Raw genomic sequence first — 13,408 nt, forward strand, 5'->3', positions numbered from 1 at the left:
TTTTACTTCCTTAACTAGTTTTTCTCTTTGCCCTTCGGTGTCTGCTCCTTCCGGGACACTGTTCCCATCTGCATTTCCGTAGTCACCCCACTGTGATGAGTACCCCACTGACAGTTGCCTCGGGCGGCAGGCAGCAGGAGGTGTGTGTGTCTTCTGTGCTTCATTAGTCCACTTCCCCTAATAAAACCTGAAACATGCGCTCCCTGTAGCCGCTGTCTCTTTCTGCTGGTCACCCTCTGACCCCATCTCTAATGTGAGTGAGTGGGCCTGAGATCTCACACACATACACAGACACACACAGTTTAAATAAATAAAAGTTTAACGTATACAAATGTATTGCAACTTGTGGAACTGTAAGACTTAAAAAGATCTGAGATATATTTTTCCAAAATTTTTCCTCCGTTTATCTGTATGTCTAGCAAAATGTCAACACTAGTACTTGCCCCTTATCCACACTCACACACACACACACACACACACACACACACTGCCTACCATGTACTAATGTAATCCTTAAATAAGATTAAAAAGGTTTGCAGCCGTACAGCTTGGGCGAAGTATTTACTTTCACACGAGAACCCTCCCAACACACTCACCGTCCCCATCTGTCACCTACAGACACACAAGGTTCCTCAGTTCCACCATTGCTAAATCAAGTAGGTTGGATGAGGCAAAGACGGTTGAAACCCACCCAGCACACGGAATAAAAAAAAAAAAAGCTGCTGCATCTTTCTCAAGTACTTCCTTCCTGACCTAACGCCTCTCTTCACTCGCATCTCTCCCACTCTCTCCTGTCTCTTTCTTGGCTTGTCTCCAACCTTTACTTAACACTAAAGATAGTAATGTCAGTTTTGACAAAGCAAGTTTATAATAGCCCAGTATTAATTAATAGCAGATAACTAAAATACTACTAAACTGGTACTAGCTATAAATAGTCTGTTCTCGCTGTTCCTCACCCTTTAATGCGGCTAGATTGGTTTGATCCCCTGCTGTCTGCCGTTGCACCTTGGCAAATGGTTCATCCCGGCCCCACCCCCCCGTCCTCCGTCTCTTTCTCGCTCTGCTGCCTGGCTCCGCCCACCTCCACCCCTCCCCATACACACCTTATGCAAATGCTCCCCACTCAGAGAGCAGAGGGAGAGCAGCAGGCCGTGTTTACTAAGCCGTCTGACCGGGACCTCTTTAGCCGCACAACTCAAACAAGGTGTGTGGGGGTGTGCACTAACACACACACACACACACACACGCACGCACACACACCACAGGAACGGTTCAGCCTCTGTGTGCGTGGGATCGAGGGAGCGGCAGGACACGCGCTTCCACTTCCCCGTGGAGACCTGGGAGAACGAGTGAAGGAAGAAGAGGTCCGAATCAAGATTTAACAAGAAAAAAGAAAAAGAGAGGGAAAAAGTGCTGAGAAGAAAGAAGACTTTTTTTTTTTTTTTTTTTTTTTCCCTCGTTTTTTGTCTTTTCATCAACTTCTGACTGCCTTTTTTGGCTGAGAAGAACAAGAGAGAGGAGCTGCTACGTGGAGCTACTGGGGCTAAAAAAAAAAAAAAAAAAAAGGAGGGAGTTTGGTTTTGCCTTAGGTGTAGGAGAGGACATCATGACTGGAGTCGGTGAATGCTGAAGAAAGGAGGGAGTCGGGATTTGGAAGAACTTCTTTTACCTCTCTGCCTTTTCCCCCCACCTCCGTGAGCGAGCCTGCGTTTCAAGCATCGTCCCTCTGACTGAACGCTGTGGTGGGGGGGCGCGGGTGTGTGTGAATGAGCGGGTTTCCTGGCCCACCTCAACGTTGGTTTTTTGCGTTGGGACCCGTAGAGCTTGAAGGATGGACTTCGAGCAGAGGGTGGGCGAGCCCTGCCTCTCCCCCGCCGCCTTCGTCAACCAGGTGCAATACTCCAACATACTGGAGGGCCGCTTCAAACAGCTGCAAGGTGAGACACACACACACACACACACACACACATACATAACCTCAGGGGCTTTCGTCATTCCTTTGTAAAAAGGGCAGTGTGGTGAAAGTACGCCACCCAGCACTCCACCAAAGAGAAAGAGAAACTCCCTCCACCTGTGTCAGTGCTCCACAGCGCCATGCGCTCGGAACTGGCAACGCCCGGCGAGGGTCCCGGGCCGCGGCCGTACTTTCCGGGCACCAGCCTCGGCGGCCCAGTTTGCCAGACACCTGCACGCCGCCACCACGCTTCAGGGAGTAGCGCAGGCAGACGGCGCTCCGCCAGCGTCTTCACTCTCTTCCCCTCGCTGCAGCTCTGCTCGCTCTCTCTGGGCGGAAGGAAAGGAGGCCTAGAACAATTTATTTTTACTCGTCCTGGAGTGTGTGTGTGTGTGTGTGTGTGTGTGTGTCACCTTTTAGCGCTCTCCTGGAGAGTGGCCCCGATTCAGCTCTGTGTATTTTGGCTTTAGGAGCATCTGCAGCAGGGCCTGTGCCCCAGATCTCAGAATGGAGGGAGGGTTTGTCTGTGGTTTTGCCGTGCAGGGGCAGACCGTCAGCGTGGCAGCTGATGACAGGATTATATCTAGTTACCTACCCCCCACCTCACACGTGCGCGCACACACACACACACACACACACATACACACACACACACACACGGCTTCTTATACACAGGTCAAACACACAATGTACGCACATGCTCATATCTAGCATACACTCACTGAGGAGGATATACAATTGTTTAGCATAGCATGCAGTGCATTCTCTCTAACACACACACACACACACACACACACACACACTCACAAGAGAGCATCAATACAGGTGCTCTTCTTTCATCCTGTTCGCAAATAGACAATGTCTTCATGCTGTTTGATGTTTAGCAGCTTTTAGATAAATAGGAATAAGTGCAGATTAAGTCGATGAGTCAAGATTCCTTTTGTGTGTGTGTATGTGTGTGTGTGTGTGTGTGTGTTTTACTCTCTTCCTGTCTTCCAGGCTAGGCTTCAGTTATGATTACTCAAGCGCACATTGTGCGATCTTCGCTGTACTTGCTGTAAGTACGCGTATCTGGTGTTTATCTGCTCTTCTGAGGGAGGAGTCACGCCGCAGATCTTCACACCCCTGCATGTTTTACATTCTTCAGCGAACAAACTATGTGCCACAAAAACTTGCAGATTGAGCAATTCTGTTACTTCATGGAAAAATGTGTGTGTGCAGGTAGATAGATAAAATAGATAGATAGAATAGGCCTTTTTGAACAGGGTATGTGTGTTTGTGTTTAAATCCTCCATTTTGTCTGTAGCCCTTGTGGCACCACGCCCTTACAACAATGTTGGTGTTAATATGACAAACCTCCTGTGTGGGTGGGTGGGTGTGAAAGATCTGCAGTGCTCACATCAGCATCGTTCCTGTTTCATCTTCAGCCAGCTGCTCTTATATAATACATGAAATCATATATTGCTTTAATGCTACCAGAAAAAAATGTCATTGTTTTAGATGTCACGACCTGCGGTATTTCAACTTGTACGGCTTTAACCCATGCCAGGTTGAAAAAGGGTTTTACCTTTGTCCTTTTAAAAAAACAAAACCAAAAAAAAAACACGACTTTAACTGATTGCGGCAAATGTGACGTTCGAAAGGCAGCTCCTCAGATCCAGCCATTAGTTTGTTGTCCTTCAGGCTAGATGGTGCAAGGCTAACTGATAAGACAGTTCTGACTGTCTCTAACTCATGGACACACTCACTTTTTCACCTCTGTGTTGAACAAAACTCAGTGTTCCCAGACAGAATAACTTACATTCCACTCATGACCTGCAACACGACACGTAACGCGTTCACACCGCGCTGGTGTTTCTCATACACAAGTTTACATACGTGCACACACACAAACACACTGTGAGCACATCTCATCAGCTCATCTGACCTATATCTCACTGAAATAATCTCATGCGGGGATTGTATGTCACACACCCATACACACCCATTCGTATATCTTTCCCCTTTGCGTGAACTGAGACTTCTGGACTCTTCACTTCCTTTCCCCTCCCTAACACACACACACACACACACACACACTGGAAAGTCTGGTCAGGCTGCCTTGCAGGCTACTTTTTTGTCTCTTTTCAAAGGTGCAAAGTGGTGTATTCCAGCTCTCTGTGTGCACATGCCATTAACCATTAGCATGTTTGAATTTTTTTTTTAAAAAATGCTTTCTAGTACCCTCCCACGTCATGCTGATTGAAGCCTCGCTGATGACACGAGCTGAGCATGCTAACTACGGCAATTCCTTAAAAAATGGTTGCTAGTTTCAAGCACAGCTTCCTGAACCGAGGCAGTTTGATTTAAGGCCTTTGAGTGAGCGGGACAGAGAAAGTGAGGTGAAAAAAAAAACCACAACACAAATCTGCCTTATCACTATTAGAGAGACTAGAGCCAGGTTAGTGAGCTGCTTGTAACTGCTGCCTGTTGGAAAAATCCCTGTTGTCCACAATAGGATGTTTTAAGTGTGTTAAGTTGAAATAGAGCTGAAGTCATTGTGTGAGACCACAAGTCTCAGATCTTGGATTCTAATTCTGTTGATGACTGTCGAAAATACTTACAAAGTTTCAGACAGGATGCACGTCACAGTGACACTTTCCACAGAGAGACGGTTTTCACTATAGGCTCCATCACTGGCGGCAGTGCATGGTATTCCCAGTACTGTACAGTACCATCTAGCCAGTACCGCTGACATGGCAGCTTTCGTGTTGTCTGTAGCCTTTTCATGCAGTTGCAAGCTAAATACACAGTATTTGCCCTTCCTTCCACCATGTTAACGCTGGCCGATGAAGACTATCTTGAGGCTAGTTAATGTCACAGGATGGACTCGAGGATTATACAAGTCTAGTTCATGTAATTGCAGGAGAATGAGGTTTCTCCAGAAATATGAGGCCTATAACAAGACAAGAGCACAGGCCTATTTAAAGTTTATGTTGGAGGAAGGAAAGCAACGCAAGACTAGTTAATGCTAATACTGTAGGCTTTTGACACACTCGCAGACTGACTACACATAAATGCTTAATCCCAATCAGGAGTGGTGGCTGTCGTCACGGGGTCAGGGGTCAGGGAGCACATACCATTCACTTGCACTCCCACACCTATAGCCAATTTCGAGTCACCGGCCGCCTTCTGTTCATGACTTTGGGCAGTGGGAGGAAACAAGGCCGGAGCACTGATTTCAGACTCTCGACCTTGGAGATATGAGGCCTCAACACAAACTGCCCTTGCATTGGACCTAGTTTATCAAAATTCTGCTAGAATGTATGTTAGGACTAGTTAATGTTGAGATTTAGGACGAGGACTAGTTTAGAACTCCCCCAATCCTCTCTAGTTCAACTGAATGCAAGTTTTCACCTATGAATCTCGAATGTCGCTGAAGGAATGTAAGACGTCAGAGCAATCTCTGGTTCCCACAACTTCACCTGAGACTCTAAAGAAATGATTTGGATAACCCCCTCCCCCCCGGGGCTCCTATACACTCAGGACACAAGACAGTTATTCTCCTACAGGATCCCACAGAGAACCAGCTGCAATTTTCTCTTACGTAGCTGAGAGCTGTACGAGAGATGAGCTACACCAAACTCACTCTCCAACAAGGATCTGCACCCTGCAACTTATCAACCTTTCTTATTCGTGATGAGTAGGAAACTGTGAAACAGGAGTTTAATGCAAATATTAGATATAAACCAACAAGGCCTCCAATGTTCATACTGCTCCGTGGTAAACCATACTTATTTGTGAAGGTGTGTGAGGTCAGTTCAAAATGACTCCTAAAGAAGAATGTCAAATTAGGTAGGCAGGAATGGGAAAAGTGGTTTATGACCTTGATCTAAATGGGAGTGAATGGGAGTGAAGTACATTAGCCAAACACACATACATACGCAGGCAGTTTTTTAGCTTTAAGATGACCGTCTGTGATTTCTTCCACCTGGTAGAAATCGGCTGGTTGCTGATTGGCTGACAGGCTCAGTAATTTGTGCACATTCTCCCTCCTGTTTGATCGCATTGCTCTAATTCTCTACATTAGTTTCTGTATCTGTGTAAATTTGGCTGGATTGTGAGGATGTCAGTCATGCTCACTCTCCCAGACATACTGTTTATGCATGAAATCTTCATCATGGAGCACAAGGTGTTGACATTTTTTCAGATTTATTCGCAGTCCGGGTTCACACCCCCCATCTCTGTACAGATATGTGTGTGTGATCTGGCCTTGAAGCCCTGTGGTCATCCTGCCTGGTATAATTTCTGGGGTATAATTTCTTGGGAGGCCTCCAGCTCTCTGTAAAGGGATGAGTGTGGTGCGGTGCTGAGCTCTAGCTGGGAACACCACCCATGGTATCCAATCCCTTTTTGTATTCAGTTTCTGACAAAAGCAGGTCAGGTAGGTCACAAATCCGTATGGGCTGGAAAAAAGTAAACCAAACAAGTGGCTGAAAGACAAAAGTGGCTGGTGTTGAAAATATCTCTTCACATCTGTTGCCGGGATATCTGGTGTCTTTAATGATTTCTCAGTACAGTGAGAAATAATTGTAGTCTTGGCATAGAACATGACTACTTTTGCAGCTGCTGTCTTTGGAACTTATTGGAAAAGTTAACAGAATGGTCAAACTCCTTCTGAATGTAAAAGTACAAAACCTGACTTCCCTACTTTAAAAATGCTTAGAATTATTGGAGTATGCTGTCATAGGTCTGAAAGTGTGTGTTGTGTAAGGAAACCTGGCGGCAGTATTGCAGACAGACCCCACTGGATGGTATGTTTGTCACGAACTGTAAAAAATAAATGGGGGGAGAAAAACAGCTGTCTGGACAGAATGAATGATCGAGCGACTTATGGTATATTTTTATTTCAGGTGCGTGTGACGCACGTGATAAATAAATAAATAATAAATTTTGTTTTCCGTTATCGTCTCCTTTTTATTTATTAATTTTACATGCCATGTGAGGTCGCACACGCACAGTGCGAACCTTGTTACCCGCCTTATTCGACATGATGTTTACCATGGTATTTAATAACGTTGAAATTTAAAATATTGGGCCCTTGGTTTACGTAGAAAACTGTGGACCCAACTAAAGAATTTTGTGTTTATTGCACACCCCTCTTCCTCCCAGTAGCCGGCTGCCATACTTGTCTCTACGTGGTGCTCAGTGGTGTTATCAGTCAGCCTCAGCGAGTTCTTCTGGGCGAGTCTGTTTCAGGGCCGCTCAGCATTCCTGACCTGCTCCGCTGCGTAATATGGGTCCGGGCGCCGAACAATAACAGTACTTACTGTGCAGGAAGGCCGTCATCACCGTGAAGTCACGCGCACAGATGACAGGCTGCAAGGGTTTCCGTTTCAGGTGGCATTCTTCTTATAGCACAGACCAAGACGTTGCGTGTCTGTAGCAAGTTGTCATCATTCCATTACTTTTGATTTAGTAATGCTACAAAGTATGTGCCGTGGTCTGTATTTGTCTTCATATTTTCTACGTGTTTGCGTGTGTGTGTTTGTGAGTCCCATGGGGCATGCATGTGGGAATTGTCATCCGTGTGTGTGTGTGTGTGTGTGTGTGTGTGTGATTACTAACCTGGCTCTCTCAGGCTGGTTGAAGTTTCATCCTGGCTGCAGAGTTCACACGCTCACGTGGTTGTTCAACCATTGATTTTGGAATTGCATCCAAACACAAACATACAGACACACCTTAATCTTTTCATTTTAAAGCAATTTCAGAGATTTCAATATATTATTATTGGATGATTATTAAATGGTCCTCATGAGCAAGAGCCGAAAAACATTCGAGTGGGGGGAGACGCATAGGTCCATATCTGGTTTATTTCTATTTATTCACGACCGGGCAAGACCATTAGAAGAGAATAGCTGCTCTTTTAGCAATCATCGTGTCAGACATTCCTGTGCTCCAAAGAGAAAGCTTGATGGTTTGTTTACCCCATTCAAAATACTGTAGTAAATATGAATGTTCATGAATATAGATGAGGCCCAGTGGTAATTGCTGTACCATTTTCAGGAAGGGTGTCGTTTGGAAAGCGCTGATATAATGATATGCAAGTGGTCTAATTAGTACAAAAATAAACTGAAACATCAGTGTCATCATTTGGTTTTGCCTTTTTAGCCTCAGCTCCTGTGATCTTTTATTATGTTGGTGGTCTGTGGTTACCGTGGTGATAGTTATTGGCTTTGTTTCAGTTTTTGAAACATAGAGAGAAGAAAACGGCAGATTCTTTAAAAAGGAGGAAGATTGAGGCTTCCAGGTGGAGGAGGTGGGTGTTCCGGGAGAGGAACGGGTTAAATTAGACGTCAGGAGCGAGAGATGAAAGAGGGGAATGTCCAGCTCCATCTCCACGGAAGGGAGTAATTAAAATCCTCCAGTGGCCAGATGCCTCGCTTCAGCCCTGACAGTGGGGTGTGTGGGTGTGTGTGTGTGTGTGTGTGTGTGTGTGTGTGTGTGTGTGTGTGTGTGTGTGTGTGTGTGATGGAGTCCAAAGAGGGTAAAAGAATCAGGATAAGGTGGAAGAATGTGTCTGTGTAAGTGATCTGTGTTATCGGCTTATTTATGAGATGCTGACTGCTCTGTGGGTGTGCAGCCTTTACATGCGCATGCTAAACAGGTGCTACACTTCAGACACACACACACACACAAAAAAAAAATACCCCCCCGTTTTAGCAAAGTCTTAAATTAGGATTGAAAAACAGAAGCGAGACTTAGCTTGACAGCAACTTCTCTAAAGTGAGTGTAAATCCTGAGAAGAACACACATCCTCCTTCAGACCACCACCACAGTACACACTCCCCCACTAGTGCATCAGTTACACTGTCACTGCGGACTAGAGTTGCACAATGCTGCCAGGATACACTTTTATCATGTGTGTGCGTGTCTTCCTACTTGAAGAGCAACAATAAAGCGTAAAACCAACATGTAAATAATGAAAATATAATTAAGTAAACCTATTATTACATTTAATTGCAATGCTTATAAAATGTCTGATTTAATGTGCATGTGGTGAAAGTCAGATTGGATTCTGGCTGCAGTTTAAAGAAATGAACTTGTCGGCAATAAGAGGTGACCGCATATTTCAGAATACAAAACACACACACACAGATACGTATTAAGATGTTTTTAATATAACACACATACCTATTATCTGTGGATTTATATTGCATACAGCCACACACACACACACACACACACACACAAAGCAGGATTAGAGTTAGCTGACGTGCTTGTGCTGATTACAGTACTGATGCATCAACATCACACTCGTCTTTGTGCAGACAGATATTGATGCTATCAGCGTTTTGATCCTTTTTAAGCCGGCAGCTATGTGGCTTTTGAACGTCTGTCTCTGCTTTTATTTATTTTATTTTTTTTTCCATGACTTGTTTTTCCATATACACGTGTATGCCTTTCCATTGAGATTAAACACGCCTGTTTTGGAGACACAGGTTTACTGAAGTGGGTTTAAATTGGGGACCCCAGGGGAAAAAAAACCCAGAATACACATTTGGAGTGTTACCCTTTATCAATGATGTGCACGCATACACACATTGTAATTGTGTTCGCACTACTTTCTAAGACTGACATTCTCGATGGCTGCTGTATGGCACGCTAAAATGACATTGCCATACTATGTTAGTTTTCTTGTCCTTGTGTGTGTGTATTGGTAGTAAATGAGGTAGAACATTTGGCATAGAGAATCTAGAGCCTGTTTTCCTGCCTGCTGTTCAAGAGTTCTGTACAGTAGCAGAGAGTTTAGAGACACATGAAGCATGAAGGTCACGAGGCGCACAAGCACAAATGTTTGGTTTTATGTATTTGTGGGTCCTTATGATGAGAAGTATGAAACACACGTATTATAAATGTCATCTGTGAACCTTATCTACTCCCCATTTTCACCCCAGTAACACTTAAGGACATATATTTATGTCCTGACCCCCCCGAATACTAGTTTTTCTGGTTTAAGACATGGATATGTCCTCACTTAGATATAAGATCAAGTAAACTCATAAACAGCATGTTTCTTCATTCTAATAATCTGGAATGTAGAAGGTCTTCTTTCACCCTGTCTTAAACACACGCAAACACACACACATTATGCTGTTTCCTTTTTTTCCCCCTCCATGTTTCTCTCTTTCATTAGTCCTTCTGTTGCTCTTTTAGTTTGTCCTGCCCTTGGATAAGTATTCTGTCTCATTTATTAATCTTTTTAAGGTCGCTCTTAACTTTTGGGTGTGGTCCACCTCTACCAGTAGTGTAGTGTGTTTATGACCTTGCTGCTAAGCCATGGGTGAGCTGGGATCATTTCTACTGGTCACTGTTGACCAGTAGAAACCATGAACTGGTCTGCCTATTTTACCGGGACTGGGTTTTAAGCTTTGGTCAATCAGGAATCTGCATTGGCGGAGGATCGTAAAACTCGACCTTCAGGCTGCAAATAAACAAGCAGGCTGAGACATGACACCTTAACCACATGACCTCCTCAGTACCTGGCAATTCAGGATCCTCTGCGCATCATGTGACTGATTAAACAAAGGAGGCACCGTCTCTCGCTCGCCAAAACACAACAGACGCACTCTGCTGCACGCTCGCATATTAACACAAAATGTACATCACACACCGTTGATTGCGCAGAAGCTAGCACACACACATTGTCGTGTGTGGTTTATTTTGTACCCTCCTAATATGATGCTCTTTTATGCATTTGAGGAGGAGAATTGGTATAGCGTGTGTGTGTGTGTGTGTGTGTGTGTGTGTGTGTGTGTGTATATATATATATCTCCTATGGGCGAAGTCTGGCTGGCCAACTTTATTACACATTTATTAATTTTATTTAAATATTCACAGATCTCTGATCGGTTGCAATAGCACAAACCTTTCTTGTTTGAGGTTGGGCAGTCAGAGGCTGTGGTGTGTGTGTGTGTGTGCGTGTGTGCGTGTGTTTCCTAATCTCACAGCTGTTTGTCTTTTCAGGTTAATCTCTAATTGGCAGGATTAAGGATTCCAGATCAGTTTTCCTCAGTCACAGGGAAACCTGTCATTATTCACACACATACACACACGCAAACACACACTCACACACTGTTGCTTCTGCCCTCTTTTTAATAAGTATTATTAATCTACCTCCTCAGCAGTAAGGGCAGCAGCCAAATTGATATAAGTTCTTAAAAGTCCATTTAAAAGTGCAATTCATAAGATTTTTTAGTTTTGAAAATGTTACGTTGTGTTGAGAATATATTTGCTGATGTTTGCATGCTTGACAGCTTGATGTGGCCAATCCTTAATACCACTGTGTACCTCAAGATGAGTTATTAAGATGAGTGTATTTATTTATTATTTATTATATCTTATTTTTGTTTGATGTCTTGGATCAGAATAAAGCACATCATTGATTTATTCTAAATTCTAACAATAGAATATTTGTGATATCTTGACCAAGTCTAAGAAAATTAGATAAAACACACATTTTAGGTATTAAACTATAGATTAAAAACAGTTCAATGACCAAATCAAAAACTAATTTTGGGAGAAATATGCCCCTTATTCATTTAAAATAATGGTTAATAAGTGGTAATTAAATGAACTTTTTTTTTAATCCCAGCATTACTCACCACCCTATCAGATGTGTAATTCTCAGTGACGTGTTGGTGTTAGAGGTTGGATTTGTGTTTTAGAAACGTAGAGGATTGTTTCAGCCCCTGTGTTAATGTGTTATCGGGGTGCCTAACTTGTGGACTTCAACCCTTTTGGCTTTGAGAAATTTGCATTGTAAAGCACTTTAGTTTCACTGCTGATATGAAGTGTGTGTGCATGTGTGTAACCCTTTAACTGTGTGTGCATGTCTATTTGATGCCGTTTTTCCTAAATAAATCTTTAGTGCAAGTTTCTTGCACTTATGTTCAGATTTCGTGCGACTAGGGGTCCGAGTCTGTGTGCGTATTCCTGTCTTTGCAGGGTGGTGACATTTTGCTGATGCCCACATTTACTCCTAAAAATATTTTAAAAGGTTCAGTAATTACGATCCTATAGAGGTAACACATGCATGGTGGGTATGTTTGGTATTATCCTTATCTCCCTAAGTAAGGAATGCTCAAGGCCTCTCACCTCCAAACACAGAGCAAGGGGAGGTGTATGGGATGGTTGCACACACACTTACACAGACAGAAACACACACAACACACAGAATATATAACTAGTGAAAACTTTTCAGATTCTATACACTACCAAAGGTGGATGCCTACACTGACATACAGTGATAACCTGCATGTGTATACCTATGTTTAAGAACTTGATCATCCTACCAAACCACCAGCATGTTAAAATGGTATTTCTACAAAGCCTCTGTCCTCCAGTCAGTGCGTATAACCCAAAAAATCACACAGTGACTGCAAACTGTCTAGATGTACTGTTTGTAGTGTTTGTGTGCGTCTCATCGACATTGATATGACAGGAAACTGAATGCCTTTGTCATTATCTGCGCCCGTGGGGCATAAAAGCCACACAAAACGGCAGAATGTGGTTTTGTGGGCACATTGTGTAGCGGCTTCCTCCCAACCTGCAGGCTGGATGAGGGCTGTGCAGTTTCTTTCAGTGACATGAGCTGATGTGGCTGCCCCGCCGGCCCCCCTGGACTTTGTCACATTTTGATTGGCTCGCTCTTTGTCTGGCATCATGGAGACATTCATCAGCTGGTGCCAGTAGGTGAGGATCTAGATGGTATTAGACTGGTGGAGATTTTATATGCTAGACTGTGTTGCGCCGTTGAATTAAAGGAGTACAGATATTGTTTGCCTTGTCAGGTTGGGATTTATGAAGGCTGCGAATCTAGGTTATTGCACCTTTGGGATAAGGTGCAGATCCTTAAGTTACTGTGGTCCAGTGCTAAGGCCATAAAGAGTCTTAAAGTTCAATTAATGTTACATTTATTTATTTATTTTATAAAATTTGGGTTTCACCTTAAAATAACTATGTTTATTCCCTTGATTCTGATTATTTGTGTTCCTTTTTAATAATTTTTCTTATTAGAAGGCTAATTGAGGCTAGATAAGACAATACATAAAATCTGTGAACATTCACCTGAAAGAAGTTAATGTGCCGGGCCTGTGGAGGGTAGGTGGGAGAGGATGCAGGGGATAGATTGGGAGGAAGCTTCTCTCCTCTTCCTCTACAGAAGGGTCCTCCTCCATAAACCTTCTAAAGTGCCTCTTAATCCCGCTGTCCCAACCGGAGATCACATCAGGATTACTGCCATTCTGCTATCCAGCATACCAGATGCCGCTCCCTCTTTTTGCCTTCGTGTGTGTTTTGGATTTTAGTTTTGTATTCCAATTTTCATTTTGGCTCCTGGACTTTGTGCCAACTTTGAAATATTCATGTAGCCATTTTCTCTGTGAACCCTTCCTTTTATTTACTTCTAGGAAC

At 43.6% G+C, this 13,408-nt stretch overlaps 1 protein-coding gene across 11 annotated transcripts in view; it reads left to right on the forward strand.

Moving 5' to 3' along the window:
- LOC114793065 (spectrin beta chain, non-erythrocytic 1-like) overlaps positions 1-13,408 on the forward strand; it is a 61,543-nt gene that overhangs the window by 24,006 nt on the left and 24,129 nt on the right. For 2 of the 11 annotated variants that reach the window (XM_028984694.1, XM_028984700.1), the window contains exon 1: positions 1,126-1,937. The exons of the other annotated variants lie outside the window; for them this stretch is intronic. In XM_028984694.1, the coding sequence (XP_028840527.1) occupies positions 1,832-1,937 (106 nt within the window). In that variant the 5' untranslated portion in view covers positions 1,126-1,831. Of the gene's footprint in view, positions 1-1,125; positions 1,938-13,408 lie in introns of those variants that run through there. 11 annotated transcript variants of the gene reach the window in all.

This window comes from Denticeps clupeoides, chromosome 6 (genome assembly GCF_900700375.1).
Source record: "Denticeps clupeoides chromosome 6, fDenClu1.1, whole genome shotgun sequence".
Classification (NCBI taxonomy): domain Eukaryota; kingdom Metazoa; phylum Chordata; class Actinopteri; order Clupeiformes; family Denticipitidae; genus Denticeps; species Denticeps clupeoides.